This window comes from Parasteatoda tepidariorum, chromosome 9 (genome assembly GCF_982258835.1).
Source record: "Parasteatoda tepidariorum strain Cologne lab strain chromosome 9, Ptep-v5.0, whole genome shotgun sequence".
In the NCBI taxonomy this organism is placed as follows: Eukaryota; Metazoa; Arthropoda; class Arachnida; order Araneae; family Theridiidae; genus Parasteatoda; species Parasteatoda tepidariorum.
In genome coordinates this window covers 57,353,953-57,376,342 of record NC_141763.1, presented here as the reverse complement: position 1 = coordinate 57,376,342, position 22,390 = coordinate 57,353,953, and the positions used below count along the sequence as shown (strand labels likewise).

The window sequence follows — 22,390 nt, the reverse complement described above, 5'->3', positions numbered from 1 at the left end:
TGAATGTTATTTTTATGAGTAGTCTCTTTCCGACACAAAACATTTAAGTTTTACAGATCTCGAAAAAAAAAAAGCTAAAATTTGCAACATAACGAGAGAAGCAAAACAAGTTTTTGAAAATCGATAGAAAATTTTCAGAAAGAAAAAATTATATTTCATTTGGCTATTTTGACTTGGACTAGAATAGAACTACAGACTATCCTATTTCCATTTTCAACTCTAGTTTCCGCAAATTAGTGTATCACTTAGCCTAATTAAATTAATAAAAAAAACACTACTTAAGTATAAAAGCAAAAATTGCACAATGTTTTCCTTTCATTTTCCAACGGGAAAAATTAGAAAATGCATGCCTAATCTGGCTTTTCGAACAACAACTTATTTCCCAGAAACACCTCGTCAGGGAGAGGAGAGGAGGATGTTGTTAAAAACGGATATTGCCATCCCGAAAACAACAAAATATACGAGAATCGGAAACGGAGAAAGTGCCCCGGGATTTTCAGTGAGGTTAGAACTTGGAACAATTAAAAGGTTTTGGAAAAATATATCATCTAACGCGGAAATGAAGGTACTGAGGTTTTAGACGCAAAATCCAACACGGGTTTCTAGTATCAAATAAACAAGCCAAGACTTTCTAATTAGCCTGCATGTGATTGATTTTGAGTAGAAAGAGGGACTTATCTTTCGGTCGGCATCATTTTGGTAGGGGAAAAAAAAGGGAAAAATCTTTCGCTTGCGGGTGGAGAGTGTAGCGCTATGATATTGTGTTTCAGTATTTTAATTAAACTTGGGGACTTATGTCAATTAAAATACTGAAGAGTTTCGCGTGTGCTGTGTTATTTTCTAGAGAGATTGGGGTTAGATTTGAAGCAGAAAATTTATCCATTATTATTCTTCCGAGAGACATTAATTGTCAGAAATTTTGGGTGTTCCGGTTTCTTTGTTTTTTGTTCTTTGGAACAGCTCATTTATATTAAATCTTCGCTGCATTTAAGGCAGTAATAATTCCATCTAAATATTCCAATTAAAATATGTGATTCTTTCGAGTGAATTGGAATGTGAAACTCAATCCTACGGTAATCGTTAACTAAGAAATATCACCTCATTATTTCCCCAAAACTTCATGGAATTATTTAATCGATGGAAAATCGGAGGAACATTTTAAACGAGAAGAGTTGTTCAACTTTTTCAATTGGTCTTTAGAAAGTAGGGTTAAATAATCCGGTAAACATGAAAAGGAAATTTGGTTAACATTAAAAGGAAAAATAAATCAAGATTTGATCACTTGCAATTTTTTTTTCAATTTCAAATTTGCATCATTTGCATTCAATTTCTTGCATTTGAATCAGGGTTGGGTTTTTGACGTCAAAAAGTGGTTTTTAACATGACAAGGGTATAATACTGGTTTAAACCGTCAAAAACCCGTCGAAAACGTCAAAAACTGAAGTTTGCCAAGAAAATATATAAACTTCAAAACTACCAACAGTTGCCATGCATTATATGGAAATTTAATTATACTATAGGTAATCAGCAGGTTTTAAAATATTTTTTTTTTAAAATTAAGGTAAAATAACAGATTTAAAATCTCAGAAATTTATATTCAAATGCATGTGCAGAAAAATTTTGCACAAAAATTGTTTAAATATTTATATTTTGAAAAAAAAAATTTCTTTTTGATATTTAAGAAAATTAAAAGTTTATTACCATGCATTTTTGACATATAAGAAACATATAACTAATATTTATATTTATAAGGAGCTTACAAGTTATGTTGTATAAATACAAACTTGATACAAGTGTATAAAATTTTTTTTTAATGTTAGACTGAATATCTTTATTATCCAGTATGTTAATTTGAATTTAAAAGTAGTTATATTTATGAATAATGATAAATATAATTCATATTGTTTATTATATTTATTTATAATTATTACACTTATCATTTTAAAACAATTTTTATCTCTTAATTTTTTTTTCTCCACTTGTATTAAGAATACAAATAATGTATATCTTGAAAGTAAGAAGTAATTATTCAACAGCTGAATATTTAGATATTCAACAAAACTATATAGTATTCAGCAAAATGAAATTCACAAGTATTTGGATAAACTAAATTTTCAGCATAGTAAATGAATAGGCTGAATATACTGTAAATCGACACTAACTGCTCTGTGTATTTAACAGAAAGTTAACACTTAAATTTGCATTGTCTTATGTGAACTATGAATTAAAAAAATTGAAGATTTAAAATTCAGAATTACTGATTTTTCTGAAAAACTAACAACCAATCACAAAAGTCAAACTAAACAGAAGAACATTACAGTCACTGATCCGTGAAATATTTAAACAAATTATTATGGAAATTTTTTAATTATCCTAATTAAATACATAATTTTAAAAATTAGAACATGCATCACACTACATAATCAAAATGAAAATGATGGAAGTAGAAATTTAATTCAAAATTCAATAGTCTAGTTCATTTGCTCTTCGCAGCATACGATAGCACATAACTAGTTTTGAACATTTTTCCACCACCAAACAAAGTATGTTGAAAGCAGTTCACTAATCCCCCTCCCCCCAGTTTACTTTAGAAGAGCTAAAAATAGACAAAAATTCTCTGATTGTGAATGTTGCATGTGCCCAACCTGTTTAAAAGATTTTTCTTTAAAAGATGTCTAACGTACAAAACTGCTAATGTTTATCTTTAAAAATGTCTAATTTTTAGTATAATCTATATTATACACTAAATTTGGTTTTAAATAAATTTCTTAATAATATCACTGCAGATTTTCAATAACACATGAAAATGAAAACATAATATTACAAAAGATGTGAGCTTTCAAAAGTACAAGATTTTGGTTACTATTCAAAATATAAGTGTTTCTTTAAAATTTAAAATTTATTTTTTCTAGAACATATTTAGAAACACTATCCTTTATAAAAAATATATAAATTTTATGTATTAATTAAATTTCACATATGAATATAGGTTTTTGACATTTTCGACATTTTTGACAGTGAGGTTTTTGACGTGACCATGGTTTAAACCGTCAAAAACTGTCACATGTCAAAAACCTGCCAACCCTGATTTGAATACTGTTTCACTATTGGAAATTATTTTTCTACTCATTTATTTATTTATTTAAATTTTAGAGCCATTTTTCTCAGGTTTGGATAATTTTTTTTTAAAGATTTTTTTACGCTGGAATATTTTTAAAAAAAACTTAAATATCAGAATCTGCCAAAGTTAGCTTTAAAAAAAACTATCAATCGGTTAGTAAGACCTGGATCGTTTTAGCAGGGGGAAACTTTTTCTAGTGGATGATATTCTGTTTCCGTGTTTTAATTAAACTTAGGAATTCAATAAAAATACTGAAGAGTTGCACAAGTGCTGTGTTATTTTTTCTCTCGAAAGATTGAGGTTAGATTTAAAACAGATATTTTATCCATTAATATTCTTACGAAAGATATTAATTGCTCAATATTTTGGGCTTTCCTGTTTCTTTGTTTTCTTGCTGTTTAGAAATTTAATCTTTGCAGTATTTAAGGCAGTAATAATTCTTCCTAAATATTCCAATTAAAATATGTCATTCTTTTGAGTGATTTAGAATGCGAATCACAATCCTATGGTTCTTATTAATTATCTAGAGAGAACTAACAACTCATTGCTCCCCCGAAACTTCAATGAATTATTTAACCGATGATGAATCAGAGATATATTTTAAACGAGATGATTCGTTTAATTCTGTGGAGAGTAGAGTTAAATAAACATAGTTATCACATAAAGCATTGAAAAGGTAAAGATTTGATCACTTGTATTCAGTGTCTTTTTTCAGAATTCTGCTTTTATATCGGTAATTATTTTTCATTTTAGTTATTTATTTATTATATTTCCGACATTTGATTTGTTTTTACATTTCACTCACTGAAAAATCAGAAATATATTGTAAACAGGAATTATTCAGCTTTTTCGGAAATAGTTAATTAGCCTTGGTCAGTAAAAATATTCCGAAAAGAGTAAGCCTTTATGACATGAATTTAGTATATTTAGTCATTTAATTGGTTTATTTAATTACATTTTAGACGCAGGTTGAAATTTCTAAAATTTAAACAACTTTTGTTTGCTTTTAAGCGAATAGTCGAAAATAATATTGGTATATCAGAAGAAATTAAAATTTACGTAAAAAGAGAAATAAAATAAAACATTAAAAATTGAATTATCTTTTTAATTTAATTTCTCTTTTTATATTTTAATTACAAGTGAGTCTCAAGAAATAAATATTACCACTGCCGAAATAAAAAACAATATCATAATATGTTTAAAAGAAAAAGATGAAATAAGAGACAAAAAGCTATCCATTGATACTAGAAACACTATAAAAACTTTTTTGACAAAATAAAAATAATACTGAAGTATTAGAGGCCAGTAAAGTTTACTTAAAAAAAAGGAAACAAAATAAAATGAGAAAAATTGAATTATCCTTCTTATTTAATTTCTCCTTTTATTTTTGAATTTCAAATTATTCTCAAAAAATAAGAATCACCATTGACAAAAAAAAAAAAAAAAAAAAAAAAAAATTTTTTATATGTTTTAAAAAAAAAGCTGATATGAGAAAGAAATTACAAACAAGCAATATAAAAATTTTTTTTACAGTCAATCAACAATTAAAATTTTTATTTTCGTTGTTTTTTATTAAAGAATTATAATTAAAATAAATATTCTAAATATAAATATAATTTACAATATAAATATTATATAATATGACGGTATTTATCCCTAAATGTATAATGAATATCAACAATTAATGAATCATGATATTATCAATAATTAATGAATTAAATTTAGTTAATGAATTAATACTTAAAAAAACTGTATACAATCAAGTTTCATCCACTACAAGTTTGTATATATATATATATATATATATATATATATATATATATATATATATATATATATATATATATATATATATATATATATATATATATATATATATATATATATATATATATATATATATATATATATATATATATATATATATATATATATATATATATATATAGGGAGAGTGTGAACTAATAGTACGAATTGAAAAAAAAAGAAAGTAATATATCTATTGATGCCAAAAAATACTGAAAAAACTTTCAACGCAAACAAAATTGATGAAAAATTACAAAGATATGTGGTGTGCAAGGTCAATAAAATAACAAACATCGAAGTATTATTTTATATGAATGAAAATTGCAAGTTGTTAGGACAACGTACCTTTAATTGCAATCCTGGTGTTCGATATATTTTGATAGTGAAGAAATAATAAATGTACAAATATTTTTCCTCATTAATAATGCATTAAATAACTGGAATCAACCATGTTTATAGCTGTACATCAACTTGTAAATAACTGTAGATATTAATTGTTACAGTGTTGTCAATTTGCTTTGTATTTATTCATACAGAATGGAATCAGAAGACTAAATACACAGATGCACATTTTTTGATCAAATAAAATCTCATTTCCCATTAAGTAAAACAATTAAATAAATTTTCATCAATACTGAAAAAGCGGTTGAGTAGTAATAATCAAAAAATTATATTTGTTTGTACTTACGAATATTACCGGAGATGTTCAACAATGTAGTATTCCATTGAGTTATGAAGTAAGGTTTTCCTCCAGTACTTTTCTGAATGGGTATGCTGTAATTATTGTGAGCAATATTTCCATTGAAAAACCAGTGAGCTGATCCCCAGTAATACTGATATTGATCTGAAAAAAAAAATTTTTTTTTAGTCATTTTTAAATTGTTACTATATTATTGTTATATAAACGTTAACTGTTGCCAATTATATGCTAAATCACTACATAAGCTACTGCAGCCTGTTTGCATTTCTCTGTTTAGGTTTACCAAATAGTGCCTCTTATGGCTAAATTCGGCAAATATAATGAGCATTTGTTAATTGCATAATTTTCTGACAATGTTATTGTAAACTGTTCTATTCCCGTTAATCGGAATGTCAGAGATTCTAATTTCAAAAACTGAATCTTTCGTAGGATTAGTGCACTCAGGATTTGCGTAATGATTGCTTGGTATATAAAGGGTTTTCCGTAATCACTGCTCTTAATCTATGTACATTTCATTAAAAATTTTTTTAGCAATAATAATAAAATGAAGAGTAGGTCTGACTGTGTGAGTCTTTCTCATTCTAGAGATTTTTTCGTAAGTGTTCAAAAATGTGGGGCAATTTTAGCTCGCTATCCTAAAATTAGTTAAAAAATTTCAACTGTATCGCTCTTGATAGACGGTTGAAGAAGAGAAATTTTCTCATTGACTTAGGGCTCAGCAATATAAATTAAAATTCAGACGATTCTTTTTTTTCTCTTTTTTTTTCAAATTTATTCATCGGTGAAGTTTGCTAGCTTATAGCTGCTATTAATAAAAAAGCAATTTTTTACACGCTCTTTGATATTTAATTATTTTCTTAGTCGTTATGTCAAATAAATTTAATGGGCAACGGGAAGTTTTCGGAAGCCATGTGAGAGTACTTTTTTTCATAGTTATGCTTTTACAACATGTTTACATAAAAATAAATAGTTTTTTTATTTTATTTTATAACCGTCGTTGAACAGCCGACCCAATTTCTGGGTTTACGACTACTAATATTCAACTCCGTAGCCTTGTAATTTTGAACCCAATCCAGAAGACAAGGGAACTCCTGGATCTAGTATTGGGAGAAATTTGCCTTCGCGGAGGAGATTTTGATGGAACTAATCCGCATTACATGGAGAGGAAGACCACGAGAACCTCCCACGGTTAGCCTGACTGCAAGGGCACTCTAACCCACGATCCGTCTACCACTGAGGATATTTCACATCAGCTCTGTGGTCGGTGCAAGTCGGATGCGGAATTCGTATCAACCAGCCATCGCCGGGATCGAACCCCGGTTCACCTCATTGTAAGGCGAAGGCTCTATCCCCTGAGCCATCGCGGCTCAAAATAAATAGTTTAAAACCAACGGAAATTGACTAAAAAAAAGTTCCGTACTAAAAACTAAAATAAATGAAAAATCATTTAGAAGAAACGTAAAGTATCGCCAGACTATTAACGACTATGATGCTAACTTTTTATTTTGATTATAAATAGTCTTTTTATTTTGAATCGTTGAACAGCCGACCCAATTTTGAATTAACGATAACCAATATTCATCTTCGTAGTCTTGTAATTTTGAACCCAATCAGGAAGACAAGGAAACTCTTGGATCAAGTATTAGGAGAAATTTACCTTCTTGGAGGACTTTTTGATGGAACTAACAAGTATTTGCGTTACATGGTGAGGAAAACCACGCAAACTTCCCGCGGTTAGCCTGATGGCAAATGGGCTGTAACCCATGATCCGTCTACCACTGAGGATAGTTTATGTCAGCATTGTGGTGAGAAGGAACCAGGTGCGGAATTCTTATAGACCAGTCATCGCTGGGATTCGAACCCGGTTCACCTCATTCTTGAGCCACCATGACTCTATAAGTAGTCATTGAAATGAAAAAAAAAACTAAACTAAGAACCAAGAAAACGGGAAGAGAGTGCTTATTTTTTTAGAGGAACAGTAAAATATCGCCATAATATTATTGACACCAATCATGATTAATTAATTTGTCAATTGAAACACAATAATAAGCTAATTATTGAAAGGAAAAATTAATAGAAAATGTTTCTAATTTGTACAAGAGAAGCTTAAAAAATTTCCGGATTGTAATTATTGGCAATTTAAGAGCCCTGAGTTAGCAATACCAAAAGTAGCTTCCAATAAAGATATGAATAAAAATAGCAAGTAAGCACGTATACCTATAGATCAAATTAATTAAGTTGCCGATGCTTAATTAATTTTGGTAATTGGTACTAATTGAAAATAAAACTATGAACTAAAAAGTAAAATTAATGGGAAATAGGTACCAAGTTAATTAGAACCGTAAAGAATCACAATGCTGTTTTTGACACTAATTAATTAATTTCGGTTACTTAATTAATTTCGGTTACAGAATCTAATGGTGTCTTGGTAATTGGTAAAGTTTTAATAGGTACCAAATACACTAAAATAGGTACAAATAGTATATTTGGTACCAACATAAAGTGCGTCATAACTGTGAAAGTTTAAAATTGATACTGGGAAAAAATGTTTCTCACGTGTTTCCAAAAATTATAAGTTGAGAAGAAAATCGCTTGATTGTGGAAAAATTTCTTATCATGAGTTGGTCTCGGTCAACAGCATCATGCCAAGCAAATTACAGTTTGAGTATTGTTTTAAATAAGTATTTTTCTTTTCGTTTTGAAATGCAATGTTTTAGTGCATATTTAAAATCTGAAAATGTATTTAAAATGTTCGAATTTTCAAAATATGTTATACATTTTAAAACCTGAAAATTCTTTGAAAAATGTATGCAATTTAATTTTTAGATTTCGTACATTTATTTTTGTGGTAATGATGAATAATTATGACGTTTAATTAAAGTATAAACTTCTTTACTCAAAAAAATTAAAAAGTTGCTTTTAACTATACTATTATCAACTACATCGCAATTAGTTTAATTTTTAAAAGTTTATTTTTTAACATTTTTCAAAGATTTATGAGGATTTATTAATTTTTTGAATGCTCATTCAATAATGTTGTTGTCGTCGGCCATTAGGAGGAGAACGATTGTTCTTGTTTTGCAGTGGCGCCATCTATGGCCAAGAATTTGACTTCTGCACACACCCATGCGTCACACTCGTTTATAGGGCGGACTTATTCATACATCCATTTATTTATCCACTGATCATAATTTTGACCTGAACCAGAGAACGATCAATCTCCAATTCAGTACCCCCCGAGGTATTTTTTTATTAAATCCATTGATCAGCTGACCCATTTTTTTGGGTTTACAGCTACTAATATACTCCGTAACCTTATAATTTTGAACCCAATTCAGAAGACAAAGGAACTAAAGGATCTAGTATTGGAAGAAATGTGCCTTCGTGGAAGACTTGTTGATTAAACTAACCCGCATTTGCATTGCATGGAGAGGGACCAAAAAAACCTCCCACGGTTAGCCTGACAGCAAGAGGACTCTAACCGCAGACGTATAGACTTTTTTGGGATCTTGGAAGAGTTTGTGATCCATGAGATTTAACGTGCACCAGTCACCATTTACTACATGGTGAGTCTTCTGCCAGCCGGATTCGAACTCCAGTTCTCAGAAACATGAGTCCAGCGCCCAGTCAACCAGGCTATCCCGGACATTCAATAATTATAACGGCATATCATTCAATAACTATATGCAGATATTGCCCTCAAAACCAATTAACGCCAGAACACATTTTCAACTATCAAGCCATTCTGACTGCACTTTTTGAACACGGCTTACCACCAGAGGACAATCAGGGGTGGATCCAGAAATTTTTCCTGGGAGGGGGATCGTGGACTCAGATTCCCCCTCCCCACAGTTAATATTTTTATAAAAAAATTTTAAATATTTTTTTTTGAAAAAAAAAAAGAAAGAACTGGGGTTTTTAATGCTAGTCTTCTTTATATTTTTTTTTTTTTATAATGTACAATAGAATAATACATAAATAATTCAAGTATTCAAAGTCTTTAAATAATAAATGTAATGCGTTTTTTAGAAACTTGGGCAAATCTGTCAACTCTGTGCTCTTCAACATTATTAATGTTTACAATGAAACTATGACGAATTTCGTTTTAATCTTTTGGATTATGATTCTTGAAACAGTGCAGAACATAATTAGATGGAAAATAATCGATTTTTCCGACATATCCAGGTGTATATGCTCCTTAAATAATTTTTGAAATATTTTATTTCCTTTTGAAAACTATTAAAAAAAATTTTTTTTTAATTTTTTTTTCAATTTGGGGGGGGGTCATGACCCCTATGACCCCCCCTGCTGGATCCGCCACTGAGTACAACTTGTGGACGGTTGACCGTATAAAGCTAAGCACAGATGGCGCTAGGGGTTAAAATTCGTACTAAGATTTCCGGGTTACTACTTTCGATTGATTATTACGAAGCTTGAAAAAGGGCGCCATCAAATAATATAATACTTGTAGTATTTATAATAAAGCGCACTCTTTCAATTTAAATTTCAATGAACCAAACAACATATGAATTTGAAAGATCCCGCAAGCATGCTATGTCCGGTATGATGCTATTAAAAAATTAACTTATGGTGATATTTTACACAAATATAGCCAAATAAGGGATAACTCTAAAAACATGGCAAAGCTTACACTTTATTTATGATGTGATTTAAATTTTCTTCAATTTGTTTTAAACTCATAACTAGTTAGAATTTACAAATCGCAGGAAACTCTCTTATGAATGCTGAAAAAAAATGCGTGAATTTAACCATAAATCACATTAACAACCTTGAATGTTAAGCCTGTTCACACCTCGCCTCGTAAGCATTAACATACGCGGAGAGATACGCCGGAAATATTTTAAATTTCTTCCAGTTTAAAGAAGTTTGTTATTGTTTACATTCAGTCAACCATCCATACAATCTTCACGTTCTTCATCAACTCGCAAAACTCATTTCTCCAAACTTTTGGAAATATTTGGTACTGCCATAGACAAGACTGCAACAACTACAGTAGATTGCAAAAAATTTATTAAATATTTTAAACAATGTGTTCTGGTCGCACTTAAAATTAATAAACAATAAAAATAAAAGCGCTGTTTTTTTTTGGTACGAAATTAGTTAGAATATATCATCACAATCTATTTCAAGGCAACCAAATATGTATTTATAATGGGATTAATGTTTCGAACAAGCAGAGCAATGGAAGAAAAAAAAACGTTTTCTTAAAATAACCAAATGAATGTGTTGATATATTTTGTGCGTTATTACTCAGCGGTTGGCAACAGGAGGTTATGACGTTTACGGCGGACGTTTCGCAGCTGCTTGGGAAAGATGAACAAGATAAGCGTCGTTTGAACTGAAATTTGTGAGAGACAACGGTGGAAAAAAGAACCCGCTGCGACAGAACTAAATTTCTTTAACTGTAACCAATGAATTATGATAATCTTTTGCGCCCCCTACTGGGTTGCTCTGGCAGCAGGAAACAATATATGGAAATAACTTTCAAAAACATAATTCTAATGGTAATTGGCTGGAAATAAATCGCATTTTTTTGTACTATTTTCCGTCAACGTACTGACGGTACTATATTTTAATCCAAAATTGCTATTTTAATTCAATTTTGTTAAAGTTTAATTTGATTTTTATGCATTCGAAGTCTTCCTATGTTAAAAGAGGTCGAAATTTTGCAACCAAATCAAAGAGTTATTAATTCTTTTACAAACAGTGATTTAAAGAAGAAAGTTATTTAAAATTATATTAGAAAAAAAAATTGGGGGAGGGGGGGAGGGGGCAATACTTTCATAATATATATCATATTTTTCGATTAAAGAACTTTCATTACATACAACGTTTAATAAAGTATAGAAACATTTTATTCTAATTATTAAAAAAAAAGAAGTTTATTTTGCTAAATTACGCAAAATAAAACACCAACTGATTTTTCCAAGAAAAAAATTTAGTCTTAATTAGAACGTAGACAACAATACTATGCACTTTTTTTAACTTTAAGTTTTAAAGTTTATTTTAAAGAACTTCCATTCCATGCAGTCTTTGCTAAGCATAGTAACATTTTACTACAATTATAAGAACAATTTAATGAAAATTAATGCTTCAAACGGATTTTTTTTTGTTTCTCCAAACCACAGAAAAATAAAAGTCCACAAGATTTTGTTAAGAAAGAATAGGTACACAATTAAAATGCAGACGACAATGCTTGCGCATTATTGTTTTAATCACAAATTTTTAACTTTTAGATTAAAGAACTTTCATTATATGCAACGTTTGGTAAGTATAGAAATATTTTCTCAAATTATTTGAAAAAGAAATAATTTTAAAGAACTTCCATTTCTTGCAATCTTTGCTAAGTATTGTAACATTTTACTGTAATTATAAGAACAATTTAAAGAAAATTAATGCTTCGAACGGAATTTTTTTTTTGTTTCTCCAAACTACAGAAAAATTAAAGTGCAAAAGATTTTGATTAAGAAAGAATAGGTACACAATCAAAATGCAGACGACAATGTTTACGCAATATTTTTTTAATTACAAATTTTTTACTTTTAAATTAAAGCACTTTCATTATATGCAACGTTTGAAAAGTATAGAAGCATTTTCTCAAATTATTTAAAAAAAATATTTTAAAGAACTTCCATTCCATGCAATCTTTGCTAAGTATAGTAACATTTTACTGTAATTATAAGAACAATTTAAAGAAAATTAATGCTTCAAATAGATTTTTTTTTGTTTCTCCAAACCGCAGAAAAATAAAAGTGTAAAAGATTTTGTTAAGAAAGAATAGAGGCACAATCAGAACCAGTATCAGCTTGCGAGTTGAATAGTGGAGGCTTCAATCTTCCTGAAACAATCTCTAGAAACCGAAGAGAAATTGGAAGAAACGTACAGCTGTTCCGACCTAGATGACTTTTTCACAACTCTACGGTCAGCAGCTTTTTCCCGAAAGTATCACACTCCAACGAAACACACACACTACCATTCCTAGATTTCTGTTTCTTTCTTTTACCTTTTCTGCCTCGCCCCTATTTTCCCTCTCCTGTTTCAATGGTTTCATGGCACGGTTAACTTGCACCTTTTTTTTTTCTTATTTCTTGTTTTACTTTTAAGGTTTTGCTTTGTATGTGTGTGTGTGATTTTTTTTTTTCGTTTCTATAATACCAATCGCTTCCTGTTAGGTGGTTTTTTCCGACCTGCAGATACAAATGAAAAAAAAAAAAGAAACTAGAAAAATAAATTTAGCTTCCAGACTACAGTTTCTTGAAAAGAAGGACGATTTGGTGGTAGTTTAAAAATGAAGTTTCGAGAGTGCCGGAGTTTTTCATCTGTTTTTTTCACCCCTCTCTTTTTCTCGAAGAAGAGTTTTTCCTAGAAAATTACAATTTCGCGTGTATTTAGGATTGAGGCGTTGAAAACATGTTTTTTTTTCTTCTCCAGAGGTGTTGGAGTGAAAAGTTTCGGGATTTGCTGTCGGTGTTACAAATTTAGTTGATTAATTTTTTTATGACGGAAAACAATTCTTCCTTTTTGGTATTTTTATAATTAATAGATTATTAATGCATTTTTTAATTATCTGACTATTTTTTATGAAAATAAAACATCGTAAGCACGCGTGTTTTAACTTTCCTAATTATATTTTGATAGAATATTATAACTTGGCATTGTACATTTAGAATAAGAATAGCACAATAATAGACATATTAACACAAATGGGATAGTGATAATTTTTCCCATTGGAAAATAATTTCTTTTATTCGGTATTTTCAATGCAACACATTTAACATGTTTTTTTTTCTTAAATTTAATTTTTTTTAATTGTAATATCTCTACAAAGTACGTGTTTCAATTTCCCGATTGAAGAAAAAGGAATAAATTTTAAATTTAAAGATGCATTGTGGTGGGCTTAAATTGCAAGTGTATGTTTAAAACCATATAATGAAATAATTCTTCTATCATCAAGCTTCCAGTATTTTTATATTTGGAAAGAGAGGTACTGTTAAATATATGCGGATTTTTTAAGGTTGATATCATTGTCCACTTAACTTGTAATAATTTCTTTTTTAAATTGACAAAGGAGTAAAAGATACTGAAAATGAGCTGAAAATAAAATAGCATTGACGACGACTGGATGAAAATAAGGTGAATAATGATGTTGATTACAATACATGATTAGTGTCTCCCCTTAGGAAAATTTGCCATAGAGAGACCTGTGGTAATCAATGGCAACCTATGGTTACCATAGTAAATTGTATGACAATATACCTTACGCCTATGGTGGCCATAGAGATCAATATAGCACAACGCCATAAACCTATGGCAACCATAGAAATTTGTGTGGCAGGATACCATAGGTCTATAATAACCATTAAGAATTGTATGGCATTTATATGACAAGACACCGCAAACCTATAGTAACCATGGATATCTGTATAGCATTTATATGGAAAGACAATCCTTTATGGAAATGTACCACACACATATGGTAAATGTATTGGAACACACTTTACTTTCATGGTAATCTTATGGTAAAATGCCAAACAGTTATGGGAAAGTAACATATACACATGGCAAACCATTGAAACACACCATATCTACTTATTCATATGGTAAATGCAACATACATGTATGGTAATCACATTGCAATGTTTCATAAATGTACGGAGAACATACCATGGAGTGGTAGATTTGTTACGTCATTGTTGTTGATCATTGTTGATCATCATCATTGTTGATCAACTTTGTAGCTACTCCAGAGGTTGTCATTTCCTTCAAATATCAATGGAAAAACTGAAATGTATATTCTAAACAGCCGACACTATAGCCTCATCATTAGCTCTTTTAAATCACTTAAACTCTAAAAATTTCCGTATTTAATAAATAAATAGTAGCACATTTTCAATTAGAAACAACTGAATAACGCTGTGACAAAATAATCTTCTATTTTGACATACATTATCTCAAATACTAATGATCGCATCAATAATATTTGATGTCAGAATGTTCCTTAAATATTTCTTTAGAAGTGAGCAAAAACATTTTTAAGAAAAATTTACTGTTTCATCTAATGTATTTTGAGTTATGAAAAATAAAAACAAGCTTGTTTAAAACTTTTTTGAAACAGTGGTGGTGGCAACGTCGACGGCAGTAATTGTTTTTGAATACAGAGAGATAATATTATACACGCAAACGCAGAGCTATAAGCGATTAGCAGAGAGCTCGCCGCACTTAACTATACTCAATACTCAATACTTATACACATTTTTATCGTTAAGCATATTTTAGTTTTTTAGTTTTCCAATCTCTATTATGTACGACTAGCATATTTTGTACACATTCACTATAATGCACTCAGATAAAAATCTTACAACTGAATTATAAGAAGCAGAAAACAATTACTACTATAAGATATTTCTCAACATTACAGGAGTGGTAAAACAAGAGGGAATTAAGAAAAGTTATTATCACCCTTTTCCAAACGAAAAAGTAACCCTACTTCGACGAAAGCAAACTTAGAGCAACTCTAAGGTCTTCAAACGTGAAATTAGCGTCAGTAGAAATTAGATTTATAAGATTTGGCAACACATAAAGTGGAGCATTCTTTGTTGCCGAACGATAGAAAAAAAAATTGGAACAAAAAAAATGAAATAAAAGGAAGCAGCGAAAAGAAAATTTCCCTACCTAAAAATCAACTCAATATACGGACTAATGGCATCGGGGTTAATATATTCAGGATTTCACGCGATGCATAACGTAAAAAAAACGGATGGGAAAATGTAATTTAATTACACAACTTACTTCGCGTAAAATGTTCGCTCGAATGCTACCATTTTCTCCTTCAAAATTTTTTTCCATTATCGTCTGCTCATGAATTGTTCGCTTTGGCGACAGTTAAAAATGGCGAGTTAAAACCTTGAACCACAATGTCAATTAAAGAGCAGCGAGGAACAGACAGTTTAATTAGTGTTTCAAGCTAGTTCTTTGGAAAAGAAAAGTGTTTTATTATTAGATCGCTAGCCATTATGCTAGGGACTTCATTAAAAGGCTTGGCGCGGTCATGCGTTGTCCCACCTATTATATTTATAAGGATCTCCGAAGAATCAGTCCGCCAAACGAAAATGGGATCTTAAGAAATAAGCAAACGATAGCTGGGGGTTAATGTTGGCAAATAAATTTTAATAAAAAGGGCTTGAAAAGGAGATACAAAAAGAGCAAATCTGATTATTATTTTTAATACTTTTTACCACTTTTTTTTCAGCGAAAAAGATGAAAGATCTTTATTTGATAATATTGTAAATAGGATTACATTAAATTAGATTTTTAAAAATATCAAGCTCTCAAAAGGAGAGCTTTAATTTCATTCTGAAGGAACGCTCTTGAATTTAAATTCAATTATTGGGCTCATAAAATGATTTTGATTGCTTAATTTAACAACCAATTTGGGATAATAGGATGGAGGAAAAGTTTTTCTGGGCATAAATATGCTAACAAAATGCAGTAGAATGTACGAATTGCCCTAAATTAAAACTATTTTTTTTTATTAGAATTTCTAAAAACATTTCAGATTAATTGCAAAATTGATTTATTAAGGAGCAAAGACAGAAACAGTTTCAAAAATTGTATCTCATTAAATAAATAAATCACACTAAGAAACTAAAAGCTAATTTTCTTTTATAGATTATTTATTAATCTTTATTTTGAGTATATTTCAGGTTTTTATATTTAAATTTTGATCTAAATCATAATCTTAATTGTTAATCATCAAAGTAAGTAAATATTATTAAATTTAAATTTTGACAATGAATAATCATCAAGTTAACAAAATTTTAAATTCAAGTTTTGACAAAAAATAATCATCTCAATTTTACACTCTTAGTAGTTTTTGAACAAACTGAAATAATCAGTATTTAAAGAAGATAAAAAAGGACCTTAATTAAAGAGTATTAACGCATTTTTTAGAAATGAGCACAGTGTTTAGACTATCCCATCAAATCTTTCTTTCGTCGATGAAGAATGCATGCTTGCATTTTTTCCCCTTTCGGTGTCAGAATTTGAAACCAAAAACTAAAAAATTTCTTTTATAAAAAAGAAAATACATTAAATAATTAATATTGGTAGAAAAAATTTAAAAATAAAAACGTTGGTAAAACAAATATTTACATCAATAACGAAACCAAGTCCGGTACCAAGTTCTAAGTAAAAAAAAAAAATTATCATCTGAGTAACCTCTTTTGTCCAGTGAACCAGGCTGAACTAGATCAGTCTTCCACTATCATTCAATCATTTTCCGTTTGCACTATTCCTATTGGATGATGCGTATTCCAGTCCCAATAGAAAAGTATTCCTATTGGTTGAATCTGTAACTGATTGATCATTGATGGATTTCCAGTGAACAAGATGGTGGAGTGACGTCAGCTTAGACATCTCTTCTGAAACAGTCAGCTAGTTAGGTATAGTTCTTAGAAAAAAAAATCTTTTCTGGTCTCCAGGTAAATTTTGATATTGATCTTAAAATTTTGATATTGAAATTTTCAAGTCAAGCAGAGTTCCAATTTTCCAAAACGCATTTTGTGAACATTAAAAGAGATGAAAAATGAGTTGATTCAAATAAAATATAAAATAAAGATGCTTCAAGAAAACGGATTTATTGTAGCTGGAAATCGGTCGTCTTATGTTAGAGCTAGGCCTCCTGTTTTGTGCTCACAAAAAGCGAGAATCTTTAACTTAATTTTAGAATTAATTTTTGCAGGTAAAAAAAATATTGCATGCAGATTTTAATTCATTTGCTTCCTTGGCAAATTCTAAAAATATCTAATGAGAATGTGGAATAAATATAAATTTTGGCTGCAAAAAAATACAATAACAGTCCTTCTTTCAGTTAGAAAAAGGATTTTACTTTCCATATGTTAAACTACAGATCCTGGAGTTTCCTTATTAGTTCATTAACTACTCAATATTTTTAAATGATTTTTGTTTCATTTATTCTTAATTTCTATAATTTTTAGGTTGTAAGAATCTCTAAGATTTAATATTGCAAAAACTTTACATTTAAAAAAATACTAACGATCTTAGAGTATAAAATTTGGTAAATATAGGTCAAAAGAGCATATTTCAATGAATAAAATGAAACTAAAATCATTCAAAAATATTGATTTGTTAACTGAATAATTTGAGCTGTAATAGGCCAGTGGTTAAGACACTGAACTGTCGTTTTAAAGGACTTGGTTAAGATCCTCAATGACGGCTTAAAGCTCATCTAGCTCCAGATCAATGAGACACAGGGTCAGTCTGTACACAATAATCACCATATTTACATAATCATGCCGTTTATCATGAAGTTGTAATACCTTAACTTCCATGACACCACTAAACCACTATAGTTTGTCTATGGTAAGAACTCCCCCCTCCACAATGTCTGAGGCCGTCTGCTACTATGGAAACAAGTATAGCGCATTTCAGGGAGGGTAGCTTCGCTTCACTCTAGGGCTAACACAGTAGACAGAAGAAAAAGTTTCCCTTTCTCTCGCCAACCCGAGAATAAGCCTGTCCAAAACAGTGACCTCACACCCCTACTTGAAATAGTTATACCTCGTTACCATAGTCACCGAAACGGGACCAGATTAGGGGAGTTCTTACTTTAGACAAACTATAGATGTTGAGGGACAGATATACTTCACTGAATAATAATAAAATAATAATAATAATAATAATAATAACAAAATAAAATAATAAAAAATAATAATAATAAAATATAATAATAAAATAATAATAATAAAATAATAGTAATAATAATAATAATAATAGTAATAATCATAAAATAAAAAATCCGGACTTATATTTCTCCGTAAATTATCGCGGAATAAGTAATATTATTTTTTTATCATTATAGCTGTAGCAGAAGAGCCTTACTTCACTGAATAATTATGAAATAGTAATAATAATAATAAAATAAAATAATAATAACAAAATAATAATAAAGTAATACTAATAATTATACTAATAATCATAAAATAAAAAATCCGGACTTATATTTCTCCGTAAATTATCGCGGAATAAGTAATATTATTTTTTTATCATTATAGCTGTCGCAGAAGAGCTTTACTTCACTGAATAATTATGAAATAATAATAATCATATTAAAATAAAATAATAATAAAATAATAACAATAAAATAATAATAAAGTAATACTAATAATTATTCTAATAATCATAAAATAAAAAATCCGGACTTATATTTCTCCGTAAATTATCGCGGAATAAGTAATATTATTTTTTTATCATTATAGCTGTAGCAGAAGAGCTTTACTTCACTGAATAATTATGAAATAATAATAATCATATTAAAATAAAATAATAATAAAATAATAACAATAAAATAATAATAAAGTAATACTAATAATTATTCTAATAATCATAAAATAAAAAATCTGGACTTATATTTCTCCGTAAATTATCGCGGAATAAGTAATATTATTTTTTTATCATATGAAAGGGATCCTAAAGTCCCTTATTGGGGAAAAAATAACCTTTCGAACAATTTTATTCAAATTATATGTTATTTTTATTCCTAGTTGCAACGTACTTTTAAACAGATACTCATCAAATTTTAAAAGTTTCTTCAGGAGAACCCAAACTAATCAATTTGAAATTTATATATCTTAACTTTAAAATGTAAAATAAAACTCCTTGCTATACTTGTGAACAGTTTGGCTCCGAACAAGCAGCTTTAATCGTTGAAAGTGAATCGCGGTCGTATTTTCACGCCAAATAGGCCGCCACCTCTCAAGTAATGACCGCTTCTAACTTTGGGACGTGCTGCTTTGGCTCCTCGTAAAATACGCCTTAAAACTTGCTTTATGTGTCCCTTGCTTTAAGGGTTAGAAGCCTTCTAGAAATCAATTAGAACAGGAGGTCCAGAACATCTCAACTCCACCGTGTTTTAGAATAATTAAACTTATTGTCGTGGAAAAGGGGCAAAATCTAATATGCTACACCGTCATGCTAAAATTGAAGCCAATTATGACATCTTCGAAGTTCTTTCATGAAATAAAGAACTTTGAAGTGTCCAAAAGTTGGGTGATAAAACTGAAATGCATTAGGTTAAGGACAATAATTTAATCAATGAAATTTCAGTGTTAATTAGCGAAATGCAAAAAAGTAATTAAATCTGTTTACATTAACAGAAATCTGAGAAAACATAAACTTTGATATATTTTTTATTACTTCAGAATAGATCTCTAAGGAATCTAGTCAATTCGCTGAACACTTGTAATAGATTTTTCTAAAAAAATAATTATAATAATTACCTTTGATGTAATCAAATAAAAACATTTAAATTAAAAAAAAACTATTAAAACTCTTCCCGTCTAGAAAATTGTCAACGAGTGATTTCTTTTATTAAAATGTTTAAGATACAAATTGACTGCATTGTAAAATATCCCGGATCAAGTTATGGTAGAAAGTACTGGCATTCAAGGTGCCAGTACTTTTTACCGCAAATTCCATTTTTACCGGAATATGTTACAAAATGAAAAATCGGATTTACCGTAATTTTTATAGTAATAATTTCTTTAAAATAATTGAATCACTCTAATTAAATGAAAATTAATGCAAATATTACGGTATAGTATTTTACTGTAAAAATAGAATGTACGAATGACGCACCCAAAGTGCCGCTACTATATACAGTAATCCAGAATTTTTACAGTGTATAAGCAAGTTCAAATAATAAAAAAAATAATTGAAAAACATATTGTTTTAAATCTTATTAATTTAAAAATAAATCTTTCTTTCATTAAAATAATTTATTACAATATATGACTTCTTAAAACTATAATACCTACTTAATATGATAAAAATATAGGATATATTTAGTAATAGCAGTTTTTAGTTTTCATTTCTCTAGAACTAATTAATAATGTTAGACTTTACGACCTATTTGGTTCAAATTTTTTATTCTTCCATTTAGAGTTAAGTAGTTCAAAATTTTGAAAAAAATCTGTGTATCTTACAATTTAAATATTTTATTTGAGTATTATTAAAACAAGCAAAATAAAATAATATGCTTTTATAAAAAATTTTGTTTTACGTAAAATTTTGTTTGAATCAACAAGTTTTATAATTCTGAGACAAAAATATTTGATTGTTTTAAATAATTTCAAAGATGTGGGGAAATATTAAAAAACTAAATAAGAAACTTTATATCGCTTTTTTGACTTAAGTAATGGAATCGCATTTTCCAGATTGTGGTTACCCCCTTCTCAACATTTTGAAAGTCAAAAATCCCATATCCATTTAAAAAAAGTCACATTTTATTCCTGTTGTTATGAGAAAGCATATTGCTGACTCTGACTTTTATAAACTAAAATATCATTTGCACGAATATTTTACCATATATAAGGTTATAATAAGTAAGACAAGGCTCGAATCTCAAAAAGTAAAAATCCTATCATCATAGATTTAAAGTTATCAAGGTGTTTTCTTTTTTATTTTTCTCATTGTTCCCACCAAAGACAGCCTTTTTTTAGACTTGTAATTCTTCCTTAACATACGAAACACGGAATAAAACACTACACTAAACCAATGACCTCATCAGAAGCCGAGACAGGTGATTTCTTCACGCACTGACGTGATCAGACAAGTTTTGACCTCCTGGGTTCATTTAATAAGATGTGCTTAGCTGTCATTAAAAAATTGGAAGAATTATTTTTTAATAAGAGATAATCATGTTTCATTACAAGATCTTAAAATGAAGAATTAATGATATCCTTCTGATAACAACTCTTAATGGTTTTGCGTGCTGATTTTATTTCATTTATTAAGTTAAATGTCTTCACTTTTCTTAAAAAATGATGTAATTATTATATTAATATGTGTAATATGTTAATCAAATAATCTGCATGTCAGCAAGTATTTTTTATGAAGTTTTAATCTTTGGGATGATTCATCTTAATAGCAATTAAAATTTAATTTATTCGAAACGCATGCACGTTTACATTGGTTAAATTATCTATGTTTGAAATGTTAGTAAAAAGCCATCTGAGGTATTATTGTTATTTTAATAATTATAAAGAATGTACATAAGAATATAAGAATCTAAATATGAACTAGTGAATCAAAGTTTGTCTGAATATATATTTAAAACTTGTTTATCTCTTCTTCATGCATTCCATATCAGACAATAGTAAAAATATATAGCATTTATCATTATTAATATAGTATTTATCACAATTATTTAAAATATATATTATTTATCAATTAAAATAGATACAATTAGTTTTTCAATTAAAATAGAGATATTCAATTAAAATGGAGACTATTAATAAATTAAATTGAAATATGAAAACAATTTTCGCAACCACGGATGAAATATATAGGTTATCGAGGCAAGTGAATTAAATTTGCATACATATTACAAGATTAAATTTACTAAAAGAATTGAAAGCGTACAAGGTGATATTAACACTAATTTATGCACAGTGCTCCACAAAAAAGTAAATAAATAAATAAAAAATGGATAACTTTGAATAATTTATGATCTAATGATCGGATCTTCACGTTCTAGGACTCAAACTTAATGGTTCAAGGAAATGACCTGAAATATGCTAATTAATTTTAAGTTACAAAATTAAACACAAAAAATGCATTTTCTTTGAATAAATATGCCTTTTTTTAAATAGATTTCGATTTCTGACCTCCAAAATAAAGAGTGTAGCCGCAATCTGGGAAATATGGTCCCCATAGTTTGGTCA

The 22,390-nt window shown here is 28.8% G+C and overlaps 1 protein-coding gene across 1 annotated transcript in view; it reads right to left on the bottom strand.

Annotated features, from left to right (window-relative positions):
• The window catches only part of LOC107437680 (uncharacterized), a 626,528-nt gene that overhangs the window by 360,592 nt on the left and 243,546 nt on the right, over positions 1-22,390 (bottom strand). The window contains exon 5 of the mRNA XM_087151873.1: positions 5,616-5,771. Within this exon, the coding sequence (XP_087007999.1) occupies positions 5,616-5,771 (156 nt within the window). The remainder of the gene's footprint in view (positions 1-5,615; positions 5,772-22,390) is intronic.